Source organism: Anomalospiza imberbis, chromosome 22 (genome assembly GCF_031753505.1).
Source record: "Anomalospiza imberbis isolate Cuckoo-Finch-1a 21T00152 chromosome 22, ASM3175350v1, whole genome shotgun sequence".
NCBI lineage: Eukaryota > Metazoa > Chordata > Aves > Passeriformes > Viduidae > Anomalospiza > Anomalospiza imberbis.
Window position 1 is genome coordinate 7610404 of NC_089702.1, and position 14271 is coordinate 7624674.

The 14271-nt window shown below is 69.4% G+C and overlaps 2 protein-coding genes and 1 pseudogene across 2 annotated transcripts; all 3 read right to left on the reverse strand.

Annotated features, from left to right (window-relative positions):
* Positions 1-42: 42 nt before the first annotated feature.
* Positions 43-9116, reverse strand: TIMELESS (timeless circadian regulator). Its single transcript, XM_068212548.1, is given in 32 exon segments — positions 43-506; positions 655-764; positions 885-921; positions 1000-1138; positions 1233-1351; positions 1421-1489; positions 1567-1738; positions 1834-1982; positions 2054-2136; positions 2228-2351; positions 2432-2517; positions 2595-2746; positions 3396-3597; positions 3668-3785; positions 3866-3963; positions 4038-4189; positions 4267-4392; positions 4468-4637; positions 4714-4817; positions 5234-5451; positions 5526-5702; positions 6481-6568; positions 6648-6781; positions 6861-7016; positions 7110-7133; positions 7135-7212; positions 7730-7792; positions 7867-7981; positions 8072-8199; positions 8201-8226; positions 8296-8432; positions 9035-9116. Coding segments are annotated over 31 exon segments (3642 nt in total). The 5' UTR covers positions 8393-8432; positions 9035-9116; the 3' UTR covers positions 43-378.
* An 84-nt stretch (positions 9117-9200) lies between these two features.
* LOC137486944 (lens fiber major intrinsic protein-like) lies at positions 9201-11624 on the reverse strand. The gene is given in 5 exon segments (XM_068212549.1): positions 9201-9954; positions 10314-10421; positions 10494-10658; positions 11192-11425; positions 11427-11624. Coding segments are annotated over 5 exon segments (849 nt in total). The 5' UTR covers positions 11553-11624; the 3' UTR covers positions 9201-9738.
* Positions 11625-12396: 772 nt separating this feature from the next.
* On the reverse strand, positions 12397-14140 carry LOC137487105 (lens fiber major intrinsic protein-like; annotated as a pseudogene).
* Between the last annotated feature and the right edge of the window lie 131 nt (positions 14141-14271).

A 14271-nucleotide genomic window follows, 5' to 3' on the forward strand; every position in this document is an offset into this window, starting at 1 on the left:
CGAGCCCCCAGCCCCCCTGCAGACCCACACACACCCGAGAAGGCCAAAAGTCACTTTTATTTATTTAGGCCCTGTCCAGATTTAAAAAGTTTTAGAAAAAAAAAAAAAACCAAACCCAACAGTTGATGATAAAGAGGGAATTTGGGGTAAAACAGGGAGATGGTGACACCAGGGGAAGTGGGGGAAGGTGGAGAAACTGGTTGCTTGTGCAGCCTTTAAAAATAGCATCAAAATCTGCAGAAGAAAATCTGCAGAAACCCCAGAAAACCTGTAGAAACCCCAGAAAAACTGCAGAAAACCTGCAGAAATCCAATAAAATCTGCAAAAAGCCCAGAAAGCAGCACAAGGCCTGGGCACAGGCAGGGTATGGGAAGCCACTCAGTCCTCCTCCTCTTCCTCTTCCAGGCAGCGGATGCGCTTCCGCCTCCCCCGGGGCTGTGGATCCTCCTCCTCCTCCTCCTCCTCCTCCTCCTCCTCGCGGGGAGCTGGGGGGGCCAGCTCGGTGCCTGTGGATGGAGGGAGAGGGGAGAGGGCTGAGCCCCCCAGGGATGTGGTAAAGGGGACAAGGACAGGACAACCCCGAGCCAGCAGTTGCCCCTGGTGACACCCAGAGCCCCCTCAGCCGCCAGGAGCGAGCAGAGGGGCTGAACCCACCTGAGCTCCCACCATCCTCATCCTCGTCCTCGCTGGCGAGCTCCCGGCGCCTCTTGGTGCGTGGCTGCACTGGGCTGGGGACAGGGACGGGGACAGGGACGGGCTCCTCGCTGCAGAGGATGGCACAGCTCAGCCCCCCATGGTAGGGGGCCAGATCCCCTCCCCAAGCAGGGAGAAGACCCCCCCCCAAACCAGGACCCCACAAACTGAGAAGGGGACTCCACTCTCACCTCTCCGAGTCTGATCCCAGCCCCGCCGGCAGCGGCTCTGCTGAGGGGCACAAGGAGGGGGGCTCAGAGCCAGCCCCACACCTGGGGGTCCCACACCCCCAGCCCCACCCCTCACCTGGAGCCGGGTCCTGGGGCCACCTGGGTGGCTCTGACAGGTCCTGGGGGGACCCTGAGGGGCCACGGTGGGCGATGGAGGCGGCCGCGCGCCGGAGCTGCTGCGGGGTGAGGGCGGCCGGGATGCGCCAGAAGGATTCCTGGGCAGAGAGGGGGGAGATTGCAGGGCTGTGCTGGGAGCCAGGGGATGGGCACAGGGAAGGGGACAGGGATGGATGGGGACAGGGACCTCACCTGCTCGCTGGCGGGGGGCCGCAGCCCCAGCTGCCGCAGCAGGGTCCGGAAGCGCCGGTCCTCCATGGCATCCTCGTTCTCCTCCGTCAGCGGCACCAGCGGCGCCGGGTGGGACACGCCTGGGCCGGGAGCGCCGTCAGCGGGACCCCGACCCCGCAGCCCCCCCAGCCGAGCCCCACCCCGCTCACCGTCCTCCTCGCGGTCCCCCGCAGCCCTCCGTAGGCAGTTCTCCAGCCACCGCAGCGGCCCGGCCAGCCCTGGGGACAGCAGAAGGTGACACGGGATCCGGCCCCACGGCCAAGCCCAGCTCCGGGGTTCGGAGCCCCTCGCCCACCTTCCCGATGCAGGTGCTGCGCCAGGTCCTGCCCAGCCCCTTCCTGGGGCACCCAGTGCTCCTCCATGCGGCCTTCCTCTGCTTCATCCTCATCCTCCTCTTCCTCCTCCTCGCTGTCCTCATCCTCTCCTGAGCTGTCCTGGGCTGGCATGGCCGGGACGCCTGTGGCAGCCTGTGGGAGCCAGCAGCGTTTGGGTGCCCAGGATGGGGACGGGCCGTGTTTGGGTGCCCCCAGGGCACAGCCCAGCACCCTCCAGCCCCCCGTACCTGCCCGGGACCGGGGCCATGGCTCTTCCTCCGGCGTTTCTTGTACAGCTCCTTGCGTTCGGCCACCAGCCCCAGCCCCAGCAGCTTCTCCACCACGCGAGCCCGCGAGCGCCGCGCCGTCAGGTGCTTCATGATGTTCCCCAGGACGTCTGTGGGGAGGAGGGTCAGGGTGGGGGGCTACAGGGGGATTTTTGGGGTCTTCCCCCCGTGTCCAGCTCACCATCTGAGCCCTGGAACTCCTCAAAGAGCCGCGTCAGCTCCTCCTCCTGCTCCTGCGTCCACAGCACGATGCGGGTGCCCTTCCTGGGGGGTGGGAAACAGCTGTGGGTCCCTGGCCGGGGGGAAGGTGAGTCCCTGCCCTGTCCCCGGGGGTCCCTGGGGGTCCCTGACCCACCTCTCCCGCGGGAAGTCCTTGGCACTGCTGGCCAGCCCCATCCGCACCAGCTGCTTCACCACCTGCCTCCGCGTCCGCCCGGGCGTCGGGAGATGGGCCAGGATGGCAGCGATGATGTCCCCACCTGTGGGACACGGAGGATGCAGGGACAGAGCCCCTGCCACCCCTCGGGGGTCCTGCTGAGACCCCAGAGACCCCCAGTACCTTCCACCTCCTTGTACTTCCAGTACAGCTCCCGCAGTTCCTGCTCCTCCTGAGGGGTCCAGGGGGGCACTCGGCTCCGGGTGGTCCTGGGGAGGGGAGGGGAGGGAAGGGAGGTGAGGGGAGGGGAGGAGGGAGAGGCAGCCCCCTCCCCGGCCCCACTCACCCCTCTCCCTCCTGCAGGGAGCTGTAGCCCTTGGTCATCTCACAGACGATGGCCGGGCTCTTCCAGAAGAGCAGCTCCACAAAGGCCTTTTTGTTGGTGGCCGCCAGCGCAAAGAACTTGCCCAGAATGAACTTGGCCAAGGTCACCAACTCCTGGGGACAGCAGGAGGGAGAGAGGGGTTGGGGGACACCAGGGACAGAGAGTGGGGGTGGGGGACACTGGGGACAAAAAGTAGGGCTGGGGGACACTGGGGACAGAGAGTGGGGCTGAGGGAAATTTGGAATACAGAGGAGGGCTGGGGAACACCAGGGATGGACAGAGAGGCTGAGGGATGTGAGAACAGAGAGTGGGGCTGGGGGACACCAGGGACTGAGCAGGGCTGGAGGACAGCAGGGATGGAGAGTGGGGCTGGGGCCTGTGCAGAGCAGGGCTGGGAGATGCTGGGGACTCGGTGGGGACAGAGGGAGAGCTGGGGACTTGGTGGGGACAGAGGGAGAGCTGGGGACTTGGTGGGGACAGAGGGAGAGCTGGGGACTCGGTGGGGACAGAGGGAGAGCTGGGGACTTGGTGGGGACAGAGGGAGAGCTGGGGGCTGCAGGGACAGAGCAGGGCTGGGAGATGCTGGGGACTCGGTGGGGCTGGGGGCTGCAGGGACAGAGCAGGGCTGGGAGATGCTGGGGACTCGGTGGGGCTGGGGGCTGCAGGGGACTCGGTGGGGCTGGGAGATGCTGGGGACTCGGTGGGGCTGGGGGCTGCAGGGACAGACCCCTCCCGGGGGGGGGACTCAAGGCCCTGTCCGACCTGGTGCGCGGCGGCCGCGGGGTCGCTGAGCAGGCGGTGGAAGAGGGCGAAGAGGGAGAGCTGGAAGAGCAGGGGCTCCATGTGCAGGTCGCGGGCCAGGCGGTGCAGCAGGCGCGCGGCGCAGTGGTTGGTGCGGGCGCTGTTCCGCGCGTACCCCCGCAGCAGCAGCACCAGTGCCCGCACCACGGGGGCACAGGCGAACCTGCCCGGCAGCCCCGTCAGTGCGGCCGCCCCGCAGCGGGACCCCCCGACCCTCCCCAAACCCTTCTCACCGCTTCAGGTAGTCGAGGAAGTTGAATTCCTTCTCTGACACCTGCAGGGTCTGCTCCTCCTCTTCCTCGTCCTCCTCTTCCTCTTCCTCCGGCTCCTCGGGCTCGGCGGGTGCGCGCCCTGCGGTGGGATGTGCTGAGGGTCTGCAGCGCCCCGGCCCGAAGTTTTCCCACTTCCCAGGGTCACAGGTGGGGACTCACTGGGCAGGGGAGCGACGAGGATCTCCCGAAGCAGCTGGGTCTCCTCGGGCGGCCCCACGTCCGCGGATCCGAACACATCCCCTTCGGGCCAGACCTCCCTGGGGACAGCGGGGACAGGCTGGCACTGTGTCCCCACGGCCCGGGCACGAGATGGGCATCACGGTGCTGGTACCTGGCCGAGCGCAGCAGCCGCAGGGCCTGGGGCACGCGGGAATCCCGCAGGCACTCCTGGATCCGCAGCAGAGCCTCCGCGCGCTGCTCCTCCACCGGCGTCTCCGAGGCGGCGTCGAAGGGCACCATGTCCTCGGGGAGCGGCACCTCGCCCTGCGGCAGGACAGGGTTACCCCGTGCCCCACCAGCACCCCCAGAGCCCCCCATGGGACCGGCCTCTTCCCTGGTACCTCCAGGCAGGCCTGGACCTGCGGGGCCAATCCTTCCCACAGCTGCTCCAGCTCCGCGGCGCTGGGCGGGGCGGGCGCCTCAGGCACTTGAGGCTTCTTCTTCTTCTTCCTCCGCACGCGTTTGCTCTGGGGGACAAGGACGGGGTCAGGAGGGGCTGCCCGACCCCCAGGGACCCCCAAGGCAGGGCAGCCCCACCCCACCTGCACCACGAGGTTGGCACGGCTGCGGCAGAAGCGCTCCAGCATGCGGAGGAAGAGGTGGGCCGTCTCCACCAGGTCCCGCAGGAAGCTGCGCGGCTGCTTGGTCTCGTCGAACTTGCGGAAGAGCGTGAGGAAGAGCTCCCGGTATTCCATCAGGTAGAAGATGTTGCCTGAGGAGGAGGGTGGCAGTGGGCAGGGGTGGGTCAGGGACACCCCAGGGACGGGCAGAGGGACAGAGGGACTCACTCTTGATGACCTGGCTGCTGTCCCGCACCGCCTGCTCCGGGGAGCGGTCCATCTCCTGCACCGTCCGCAGCAGCTCCTGGTACGCCTTCAGGGCCAAGTGCATCCTGGGCATGGCAGTGGGGGGGGTCACAGGTGCCATGGGGGGTTCCCAGGTACTCCAGGAGTCCCAAATGCCCAAGGGGGACTCAGGCAACACAGAGTCCCAGGTGTCCAGGGCTTCCTGGGTTCCCAGGGTATTCCAGGCACCAGGGAGGTCATAGGTGACCGGGGGGGTCCCAAGTGTCCAGGGGGTCCCAGGCACCAGGGGATTCCAAGTAGATGGGGGTCCCAGACACCAAGGGGTGTCCCAGGTGCCCTGGGGTGTCCCAAGTATCCAAGGGATCCCAGGCACCGGGGGTATCCCAGGTACTGTGGGGGTCCCAGGTCTCCAGAAGGTCCCGGACACCATGAGGAGCCTCAGGTACTCAAGGAGAACCCCAGGTACTGGGATTCACCACCAAAGGGTGTCCCAGGAGCCCACCTGCGGGCCCAGGTTGTTGCCTCCTTCTTGTCCATCAGTGCCATCTCGTAATAGGTGGTGAGGTTCTGCTCGATGAAGTGGAAGGCTCGGACCCCCACGGTCTCGGACACCAGCTCGGGCCGGAAGCCGTGGAGCCGGTTGAAGGCCATGAAGAAGGCAGTGGCCCACAGATAATAGGTCTCATCGTGCTGCTGAGCCTTCTCCCGCACCAGCTGGTCCTGGGGGCGACCAGGGGGTCTCAGCGGGGGTCCCACAGCCTGGAGAGGGGATCCCAGCCCTCCCAGCTCCTCACCTTGACCAGCAGCATCAGGCGGTTGTAGCAGTTCTCCAGGAAGTCCTGGCAGAAGTGGCGCAGGAAGAGCCGGACGTTGCGGGCCGAGCGGTGGGAGGGCTCGGCCTCGGGGGCGGCCTGGCGGCGCCGGGGCAGCCGCCGGGGCTCCTTGCCCAGGTCGTGGGTGTAGCTCTTCAGCTGCAGGGGATGGAGTGCCAGATTTATCCCTGTGGCATTGTCCTGGTGTCCCCTGCCACATCCCGTCCCAAAGCGCCCTGCTGCCTCCGTGCCACCCACCATGTCCCCCATTCCAGTGCCCCCTGTTCCTGCAACCCCACCACATCCCTGGTTCTGTGCTCCATATCCCATCTGCCAGTCCCATGTCCCACCTATGTTCCTGTCCCTGTGCCCCCCACCCACGTTCCCATCTCAATGACCTCTGCCACATCCCCGTCCCAGTGTCCCCCACCATGTACCTGGCCCCGTGTCCCCCCCCGTGCCCCTGTCCCAATAGCACCCTCTACATCCCTGGCCCTGTGTCCCTCCCACACTGTGTCCCTGTGCCCCCTGCCCAGCCCCGTGTCCCCAGCCACCTCCCCGTCCCTGTAACCCCCACCATGTCCTTGTCCCTGTGCCCACTGCCGCCTCCCCGGTTGTGTGACCTCCACCACATCCCCATACCTGTGCCCCCCACCCACATCCACATCCCAGTGCCACCTGCCACATCCTTGACCCCGTGCCCCACACCGTATCTTTAGCCTCACGTCCCACCCCCGTTCCTGTTCTTCTACCCCTTACCGTGTCCCCAGCCCTGTGCCCCCAACCGTGTCCCCAGCCCCGTGCCCCTCACCACATTCCTGCACCTCCCGCCACGTCCTCGTCCCTCCACCCTGTGCCACATCCCCAGCACCACGTTCCACGCACATCCCTGTCCCCCTGCCACGTCTCCAGCCCCGAGCCCTTGCCCCACACTCACGTTGTGCAGCCCTTTGTGGAACACCACATCCCGGTCCCCGATGGACTTGATGCCCTGCAGGACGTAGGAGCCACCAAAGCGGGAGTGCCTGGCAGGGAACAGGGGCTGAGTGATGCTGTCCCCACCTCGGGGGTCCCATCCCTGCCACGGGGGTGGTCCCTGCTCACCTGGATGGGCGCTGCCGTGCCCGGGTTCTCTTTTCTGCCAGCTCTCTCTGCCTCAAGGTCTCCAGCTCCTGCGTGTCCTCCCTGTGCTCAGCCCCTGCTGTGCCCTGTCCCAGCGCCGCCAGCTCCTCTGGGCTCTGCCAGCAGCTCTGTCAGCACAGTGGGGGCTCTGGGGGGGGGGGGGGTCCCTGCCCTGCCACCCCTGCCCCAGCTCACCTGGTCACGGAACATGAGGGAGATGATCTCCAGGACGTGCAGAGCCCACTGCTGCTCCACCTGGGCGCTGGCCAGGAATTTGAGCAGGTCGTCCATCCCGCTGATGTGCAGCGCCCACAGCACCCGGTCGTGCACGCTGGCGTCGCCGTCCACGCCCTGCTGGGGATGGTGGCGGGGTGTCAGGGTCCCCGTGGAGCCACTGAGGCCCCAAATCTGTCAGGCAGCCAGGGAAGGGCCCTGTCCTGGTACCTGCTCCTCCGTGGGGTCCGGGGGGCACGTGCAGCACGTTGCGCACCAGCAGCAGGATCCTCTCGATCAGCAGCGTGTCCTCCTCCTGCCGCTGCTCCCAGTCCTGGGGGGACAGAGCTGTCAGGGCCCCCCACAGCCCCCTGGGGGTCCCTGGCAGGGAGAGACCCCACAGCCCTGCAGGGACAACAGACCCCACAGCCCCTGAGGGACCCTCAGCAGGGACAGGACCCCACAGCCCACCAGAGACTCCTGGCAAAGACAGACCCTGCAGCCTCCCTTGGGACCCTTGACAAGGGGGTCAGACAGACCCCACAGCCCCTGAGGGACCCTCAGCAGGGACAGACCCCACAGCCCACCAGACTCCTGGCAAAGACAGACCCTGCAGCCTCCTTGGACCCTTGACAAGGGGGTCAGACAGACCCCACAGCCCCTGAGAGATCCCCGGCAAGGACAGACCCCACAGCCCCCAGGGACCCATGGCAGGGATGGACCCTGGAGCCCCCTGGTAATTCCAGGACCCTGCAGCCCCCACAGGAACCCCCAGCAGGAACAGACCCTGCAGCCCCCTGAGGATCTCCTGAGGATCCCACCCACATCCCCCCCGAGGACAGGGCACTCACCAGCTGCAGGAGGTTGTAGAGCTTCTCACTGAGCACCACGAACACCTTCTCACTGGCAAAAGCCTGCAGAGACCCCACGTGAGCACGGGAATGTGGGCAAAGCCCCTGGCCCACAGCATGTCCCTGGGCAGACTCACCTCCTTGTAGGCCTGCAGGTAGGACAGCACCTGGAGAAAGTGGTGGCGGGAGGTGGCATCTGCTGGCACCTTCCCAAAGCAGAGCAGGGCCGGCTGTGTCAGGTTCACCATCAACCTGTGACGGAGTAGAGGCGTGTGAGGGACCCCTGCCCAGCAAGGAGCCCCCCACAGGGCCACCCCCCGGCCACAACCCTGCCCCTGATACCTGACGACAGCGTCGAAGAGCACCTTTTCCTGGGGGTACTGCACCAGGATGGGCAGGAGGTCGTTCTGCAGGATTTGGGCTGCCCCCAGCTGCTGCCGCACGTCGCGGCTCTCATCCTCGTGGCGCAAGGTACCGGATCAGGTCCTTGACGCTCTCTGGGGACACGGGGCCGTCAGTCCCCGCCGTCCCCGGCCCCTGCCCCCCATTCCCCGGTGCCCACCTACCCAGGCAGTCGGGCTCCCGGTGGTACACGTCGCCCTCCAGGTAGCCCAGGGCACTGCAGGTGGCCAGGAGCTCGCAGTTCATCATGTACCAGTCCATGCAGCGCGGGGCTGCACACAGGACCAGCACCGGGGGCCACCTGTGGGCCGCTGTCAGCACTGGGTACCCCCCGGGGCTGGAGTTCTCCCACCCGTTCTGGGCTCCCCCGCTACAGGCCCACCTGCTGGTCCCGGTCCCAGTCTCCCAAAACCGACAAACCTCCCAGGCCTGGTCCCGCTCGGTACCGGACCACACCGATGCTGCGTTACCGCCTCGGCCCCAGCGCACCCCCCAGTCTCGGTCCAGCCCGATACCGGCGCATCCCACGGCCCGGCGCACCCCAAGCCCTGGTCCCTCCGATTCCATCACACCCCCCCAGTTTGGACTCCCCCCCCCAGTCACGGATCCCCCCGATCCCAGTCGGCCCCGCCGCCTTCTCGATCCCGGAGCATTCCCGAACCCCCTCCCGCCCGATCCCGGATCTCAGCCCCCAGTTTTCCCCGGACCCACCCGCACCGATCCCGCAGCACTCCCCGGGCCCGCCGATCCCGGAGCACCCGGAGGCCCCGGTTCCCCCGATCCCGTATCACCCCCCTGGTTTCGGTGACCCCGGATGACCCCCAGTCCCCGGTCCCGGGCGGTCCTGGGACACTCCGACCCCCGATCCCGATCTCCCCCGGTGCCGGGCCCCGTCCCGCTCACCGCCGCCCCGTCCTCGCCGCCCTCACGGCCGCGCTCCCGGTCCCGGCGCGGGGGCGGCGTTACACAACCGCCCCAGTTCCCGCGGGCCGAGGCCCCGCCCCGCCCGCACCCTTCAAGCGGCAACTCGCACCGGGCGGCCCGGTGCTCCCTCTAGTGTGTCCCCGCCTCCTCCGCACAAACCCGCCGTCCACCACGGGCACAAACCGGCGGCTCGGTGCCCCGGGGTGCCCCCAATCCCTCTGCCCTCGCCCCCCGGCCCGCGGCGCTGAGGGGCGGAAGACGGGAGGGGCTCATTGCGGGGAAGAGAAGCGGTGGCGGCGTTGCCCTTTTAAGAACGGCGCTGGCTGGGCGGAGCCTGCCCCGGGCGCGGGAACGGGCGGCGCCTCCCGCCGAGCGGGCTCCGGTGTCCTCCCCCCCAACTCGATCCCTCCCGGTTCCCGGCGCCGGGCACGGCCGCGAGCGGTTACCAAAATAAAAGAGCAGGTTTAATTCACCGAACACAGAAGTCCCGCCGCGGCGGGGCGGGGCGGCCTCGGCCCGGTAGGGGCAGCCCCGGGCAGCCCAGTGGCCGGTTCCCGGCAGCGGGGCCCCGCCGCCGCCCGCCCGCCGCGCCGCGCCGCACACACACGCACCACACGCACCGCGGCGGCCCCGTCACAGCAAAGCAGCGGCGGGCGCGGGGCCGCGCCCCGGGACGGGCCCCGTTACAGCCCCTGCGTCTTCAGCTCCAGCGGCTCTGCCGGCGGCTCGGGCGGCGGCTCGGCGGCGGCGGCGACGGCGGCGGTGACGGCGGTGGGGGCGGGCGGCTCTCCCTTGAGGGCGGCCAGGCGCTCGGCCAGGCTGCGTGGCCGCGGGCACAGCGCGAACTCGTACAGCACCGCGCCCAGCGCCGCGCCCAGCAGCGGGCCCGCCCAGTACACCTGCGGGGGGGCGGCGTGGGCACCGGCACCGGGGGACCGCCGGCCCCCCGCCCTCCGGGGCACGGCACCCACCCCGCTGATGCCCGGGCGCCGGCGCAGTCGGGGCCACCCGTTTCCCGGTGAGCGGGGGGCGGCGGCGTGCGCCCTTCCCTGGGATATCGGGGCGCAGGACCCGTCTCCGACTCCCCGGGATATCGGGGCGTACCCAGCACCCTGGGGTGCTGCTGTCACCGCGGTGACACCGGCAGCCGCCCGCCTTCGGTGGGGGGGACACAGCGGCTGGGGCAGGACAGGGACAAGCAGGGAGGGACTGGGGGGGCCCGGGGCGGGTTTGGGGGTCCCCGTCCCCCCCCACTTACCCAGTGGTTGGCGAAGTTGCGGGTGATGACAGCGGGGGCGAAGGAGCGAGCGGGGTTCATGCTGGCGCCCCGTGTAGTGGATCTGCGGGGGGATGGGGCAGTGGGGGGCTGGACAGCTGCCCCCCAGCCCCTTCCCAGCCCCCGGGGTCCCAGCACGGGGGTCCCCGCGGCCACCCTTACCCCGAAGAGGTGGCCGAGGGCGAGGGAGAAGCCGACGGGCACGGCGGCCATGGCCGGGCGCCCGTCGTGACGGTCGTCGAAGCTGGCAAAGACGCAGAGGACGAACTGGGCGGTCAGGAGAAGCTCCACCACCGTGCCCTGGCCCGGGCCCACGCCGGGGTGCAGCTGCACGGGGAGAGGGCTCAGCACCCCGAAGAAGTGCTCCCCCATTCCCCCCAGCACCCCAAATCCTCCCTCGTTATCCTTCCACACCCCAAAACCCCACTGTACCACCAAGCCCTTCTCATCCCCAAACTCCTCCGGGACGCCCAGCCCCCATTGCTGTCCCACATCAATCCAAAACCCCAAAACATCTTCTGGACCCCCCGATCCACCATCAGACCCTTCAAACACCTCTGAACCCCAGAACCCCCATTACAGCCCCATGGTATCCCTAAACACCTCCTGGACCATCCCCCCCCCAATTCCCCCAAACCCCTCATCCCCCCATTACAGCCCCATGGTACCCCAGATCCCAAAACAACCCCTGGATTCCCCCAATCCTTCCAAATCCCCGTTACAATCCCAAAGTACCTCAGACCCCCAAACACCTCCTGGAGCCCCCAATCCCCCCAAACCCTCATTACAGCCCCCACGCCATGGTCCCCCAGCCCTGCAGACACTCCCAGCCCCCCGATCCCCCCCGCATCCCTGCTCACCGCGCTGAGGCCGAGGGTGCCGCGGACGGGGCCCGGGGTCACCCCGTAGAGCACCCCGGCGCCGGCCAGCATGCCCAGCACCTGGGCCAGCAGGTAGCCCAGGGCACGGGGCAGGGAGAGCTGCGAGGCCATCAGGAAGGCCAGCGTGATGGCCGGGTTGACGTGGCCCCCGCTGACATGGCCCAGCGCCTGCACCAGGGTGGTCTGGGCCAGCCCGAAGGCCAGGGCGGCCCCCCACGACGCTGGGGGGGCCCGGGGCCCAGCGCAGGGAGGCCCCCAGCCCCAGCAGGGCATAGAGGAGGCTGCCCAGGAACTCGGCCAGGACGGCCCTCCAGAAGGCGGACGAGCGCAGCTCCCGCATGGCCTGGCCCCGCTGCCCTCCACGGCCCCGCTCCCCTCCCCGGGGGCCGCCCGCGCCCACCTTTATAAGGCCCCCCCGGGCCGGCCCCGGGGGTGTGGATCCCACCTCCGCCACCCCCCGTTAACCGCTTCGCTGCCCGGGGCACGGGACAGGTGACACGCGGCGAGGAACTCCCCCCGAGCCCCCCGCGCAGCCCCGCACCCCCCCGATAGCGGGGATCCCCCCCAGAGCTGCGCCGCCCCCATCCCTGGGGGTGCCTGGGGAGGGGGGGGGGGCTGTGACCCACTGGTTCCGCCAGTGGGGGTTTAGGGGACCGCCTTGCTCGGGGCCAGCACTGACACACCTCCCACCCCCCCCCAAATGTTTTGGGGACACTTTGGGGCAACCCCCGCTGGGAGCCGCCCCCACCCCGCGGGAGGGGCCCTGGGTGAGCCCCCCAGGGCCAGCCCCGCTGGGGGCCGTGGGGTGTCCCCTCCCCCGGTGCTGTTGTCTGCGGGAGGGTTTATTCAGCCCGGCTTAGCGGGCGCTGAGTCCCCGGCCGGGGGGATTAGGGCTCGGCCCGGCTATTGGCGCCCGCCGGAATCTGCCGGGGCTGCAGAGGCCACCACAAAGGGCTTTGCTGCGCTCAGCTCCCCGGCACGGGACGGGCTGACGGGGGGTCCCGGCCCCCGCCCTCGCCGGGGGGCCGCGGGGAGGGCGCGCCCGCCCGCCCGCAGTCCCGGTGTCGCGGTGCCGCCGCACACCGAGGGCGCAGGGCGGTGGTCGAGACCCCCCGTCCCCTCACAGCATCACTCCGCACCCACCTGCGACCCCAACACACCTTTAATCCCCGCACGGGGGAGAGGACAGTAAAAGGGGAGGGGGCACGGAGGCCCCCATCCTGTGGGTGCCCCACGAAGGTTCTGCGGCGGCGAGGATCCGGTGGCAGGGTGTGGAGGATCGGAGGGGTTGCGGTGGAGCGGGGGGGGGGCTCAGGCAGTGCCCTGCTCCCGCTGCTCGGCCGGAGGGGCCGGGGGACCGTGGGCCACCGAGGAGGGGGATAGGCTGGGGGTCTCCACCAGAGCCACGTCCCGGCAGGCGAGGCAGGCACCCAGCTTCTCCCGGGAGGCTCCGGGCGCCAGGATGAACTCATAGGAGAGCCCGGCCAGCACCCGCGCCCAGCACGGGCCCCAGCCAGTACACCTGGAGGAGCACAGAGCGTTGGGGTGTCCCCAACGGGGACAGGGGGACGCAGGGGTGGGGGCTGCCCGGGGGTGGGGGGGCACAGGGGACCCCACCCCAGGGATGGGGACTGAGCAGAGGAACCTGCCCCAGGGATGAGGGCAGCCGAGGGGAGGGGGTGGCACTTGTTTGGGGCAGGGGGACTGGGGAAGGGGGCCCATCCCGAGGATGGGGACGAGGTGGGGTTTGTCCCAAGGATGGCAATAGGGTGTGGACACACTGGACCCTGGGGGACACAGCTGGTGCTGACCTATCCCAGGGGGACCCAGCCAAGGGAAGGAAAAACCAGGAACCGCTGTCCTGGGGTGGGGATGGGGCCGCAGCGGTCACACGCTGCAGCCGGGGGACCCACCCTTTACTTGGGGGACTCTGGGGGAGCCCGAGGGTGCCCCCAACTCACCCAATGATCATCCCAGACACCGGTGACGATGGCCGGCCCCAGCGAGCGCGGCAGGGTTCATGCTGCCCCCCGAGAACGGCCCCTGTGGGAGACAGGGGGGTCAGGGGCTGGGGGGATGGGGACCCCCTGGGCGGGTGGGACACGGGGGGGGTCCTTACTGCGGCCAGGGCACCGGCGGCCACGGCGCTGCCCAGGGCCAGCCCGGCCTGCGGGGGCCGCGTGCTCAGCGGCGGCGAAGGCGGCCAGTGCCAGCTGGAAGGTGGCGAAGGTCTCCCAGGCCAGCGCCGTCCCCGCTGTCCCCACCCGCGCTCACCTGAGGGAGGGAGGGACACCTGTGCAGTGCCAGGTGACGGGGACAGGGACGGGGATGGGGGCACTCACCCTGGTGACGAGGCCGGTGTCGTCCGGCAGTGCCGCACGGGCAGCAGCAGAGGCCAGCGTGGCCCCCGTGCACTGGGCCAGGAGCCCCGCGGCCCCGCGCAGGGCGCTCAGCTTGCGGGTGCACAGCAGGGCCAGCGTCAGCGCGGGGTTGGCCTGGGGCCCCCCGAAGGTGCAGACGAGCCCCCCGGCCACCAACCCCCCGGCCAGCGCCGGTGCCAGTGGCCCCGGGGCTGCCGAAGCCCCCAGGACCATCCCCACGAAGATGAGGGTCGCCGCCAGCTCCGCCAGCACCCACCGCCAGAAGCGGCCGCTGCGCAGCTCCTGGGGGGACAGCGGGGCCGGGGGTCACCCCACGGGCACTGCCAGCAGCGGGTGGCACAGAGAGGGGATGACATGGGAGCAGGAGGCCTTGGCGATGGGGTATCTCAGGGGTGGGGTGCCCAAGGATTGGGTGCCCTGGCAACAGGATGCCCCAGTTTTTGGGTACCCATGGGGATGGGGTACCTCAGAGATGGGGTACCTTGGGGATGGGACCCCTCAGCACCTGGGCACCACAGTGGGGGTTACCAGGGCAATGGGGTGCCATGGAAACAGGATGCCCCAGGTACCACGGGGATGGGACCCCTCAGTCCCTGGGCACCGCGGTGACACGATGTCCTGGCAATGGGGCCACAGGGGGTCACAGGGATGAAGGTGGGGACAGCAGCCACAACAGGA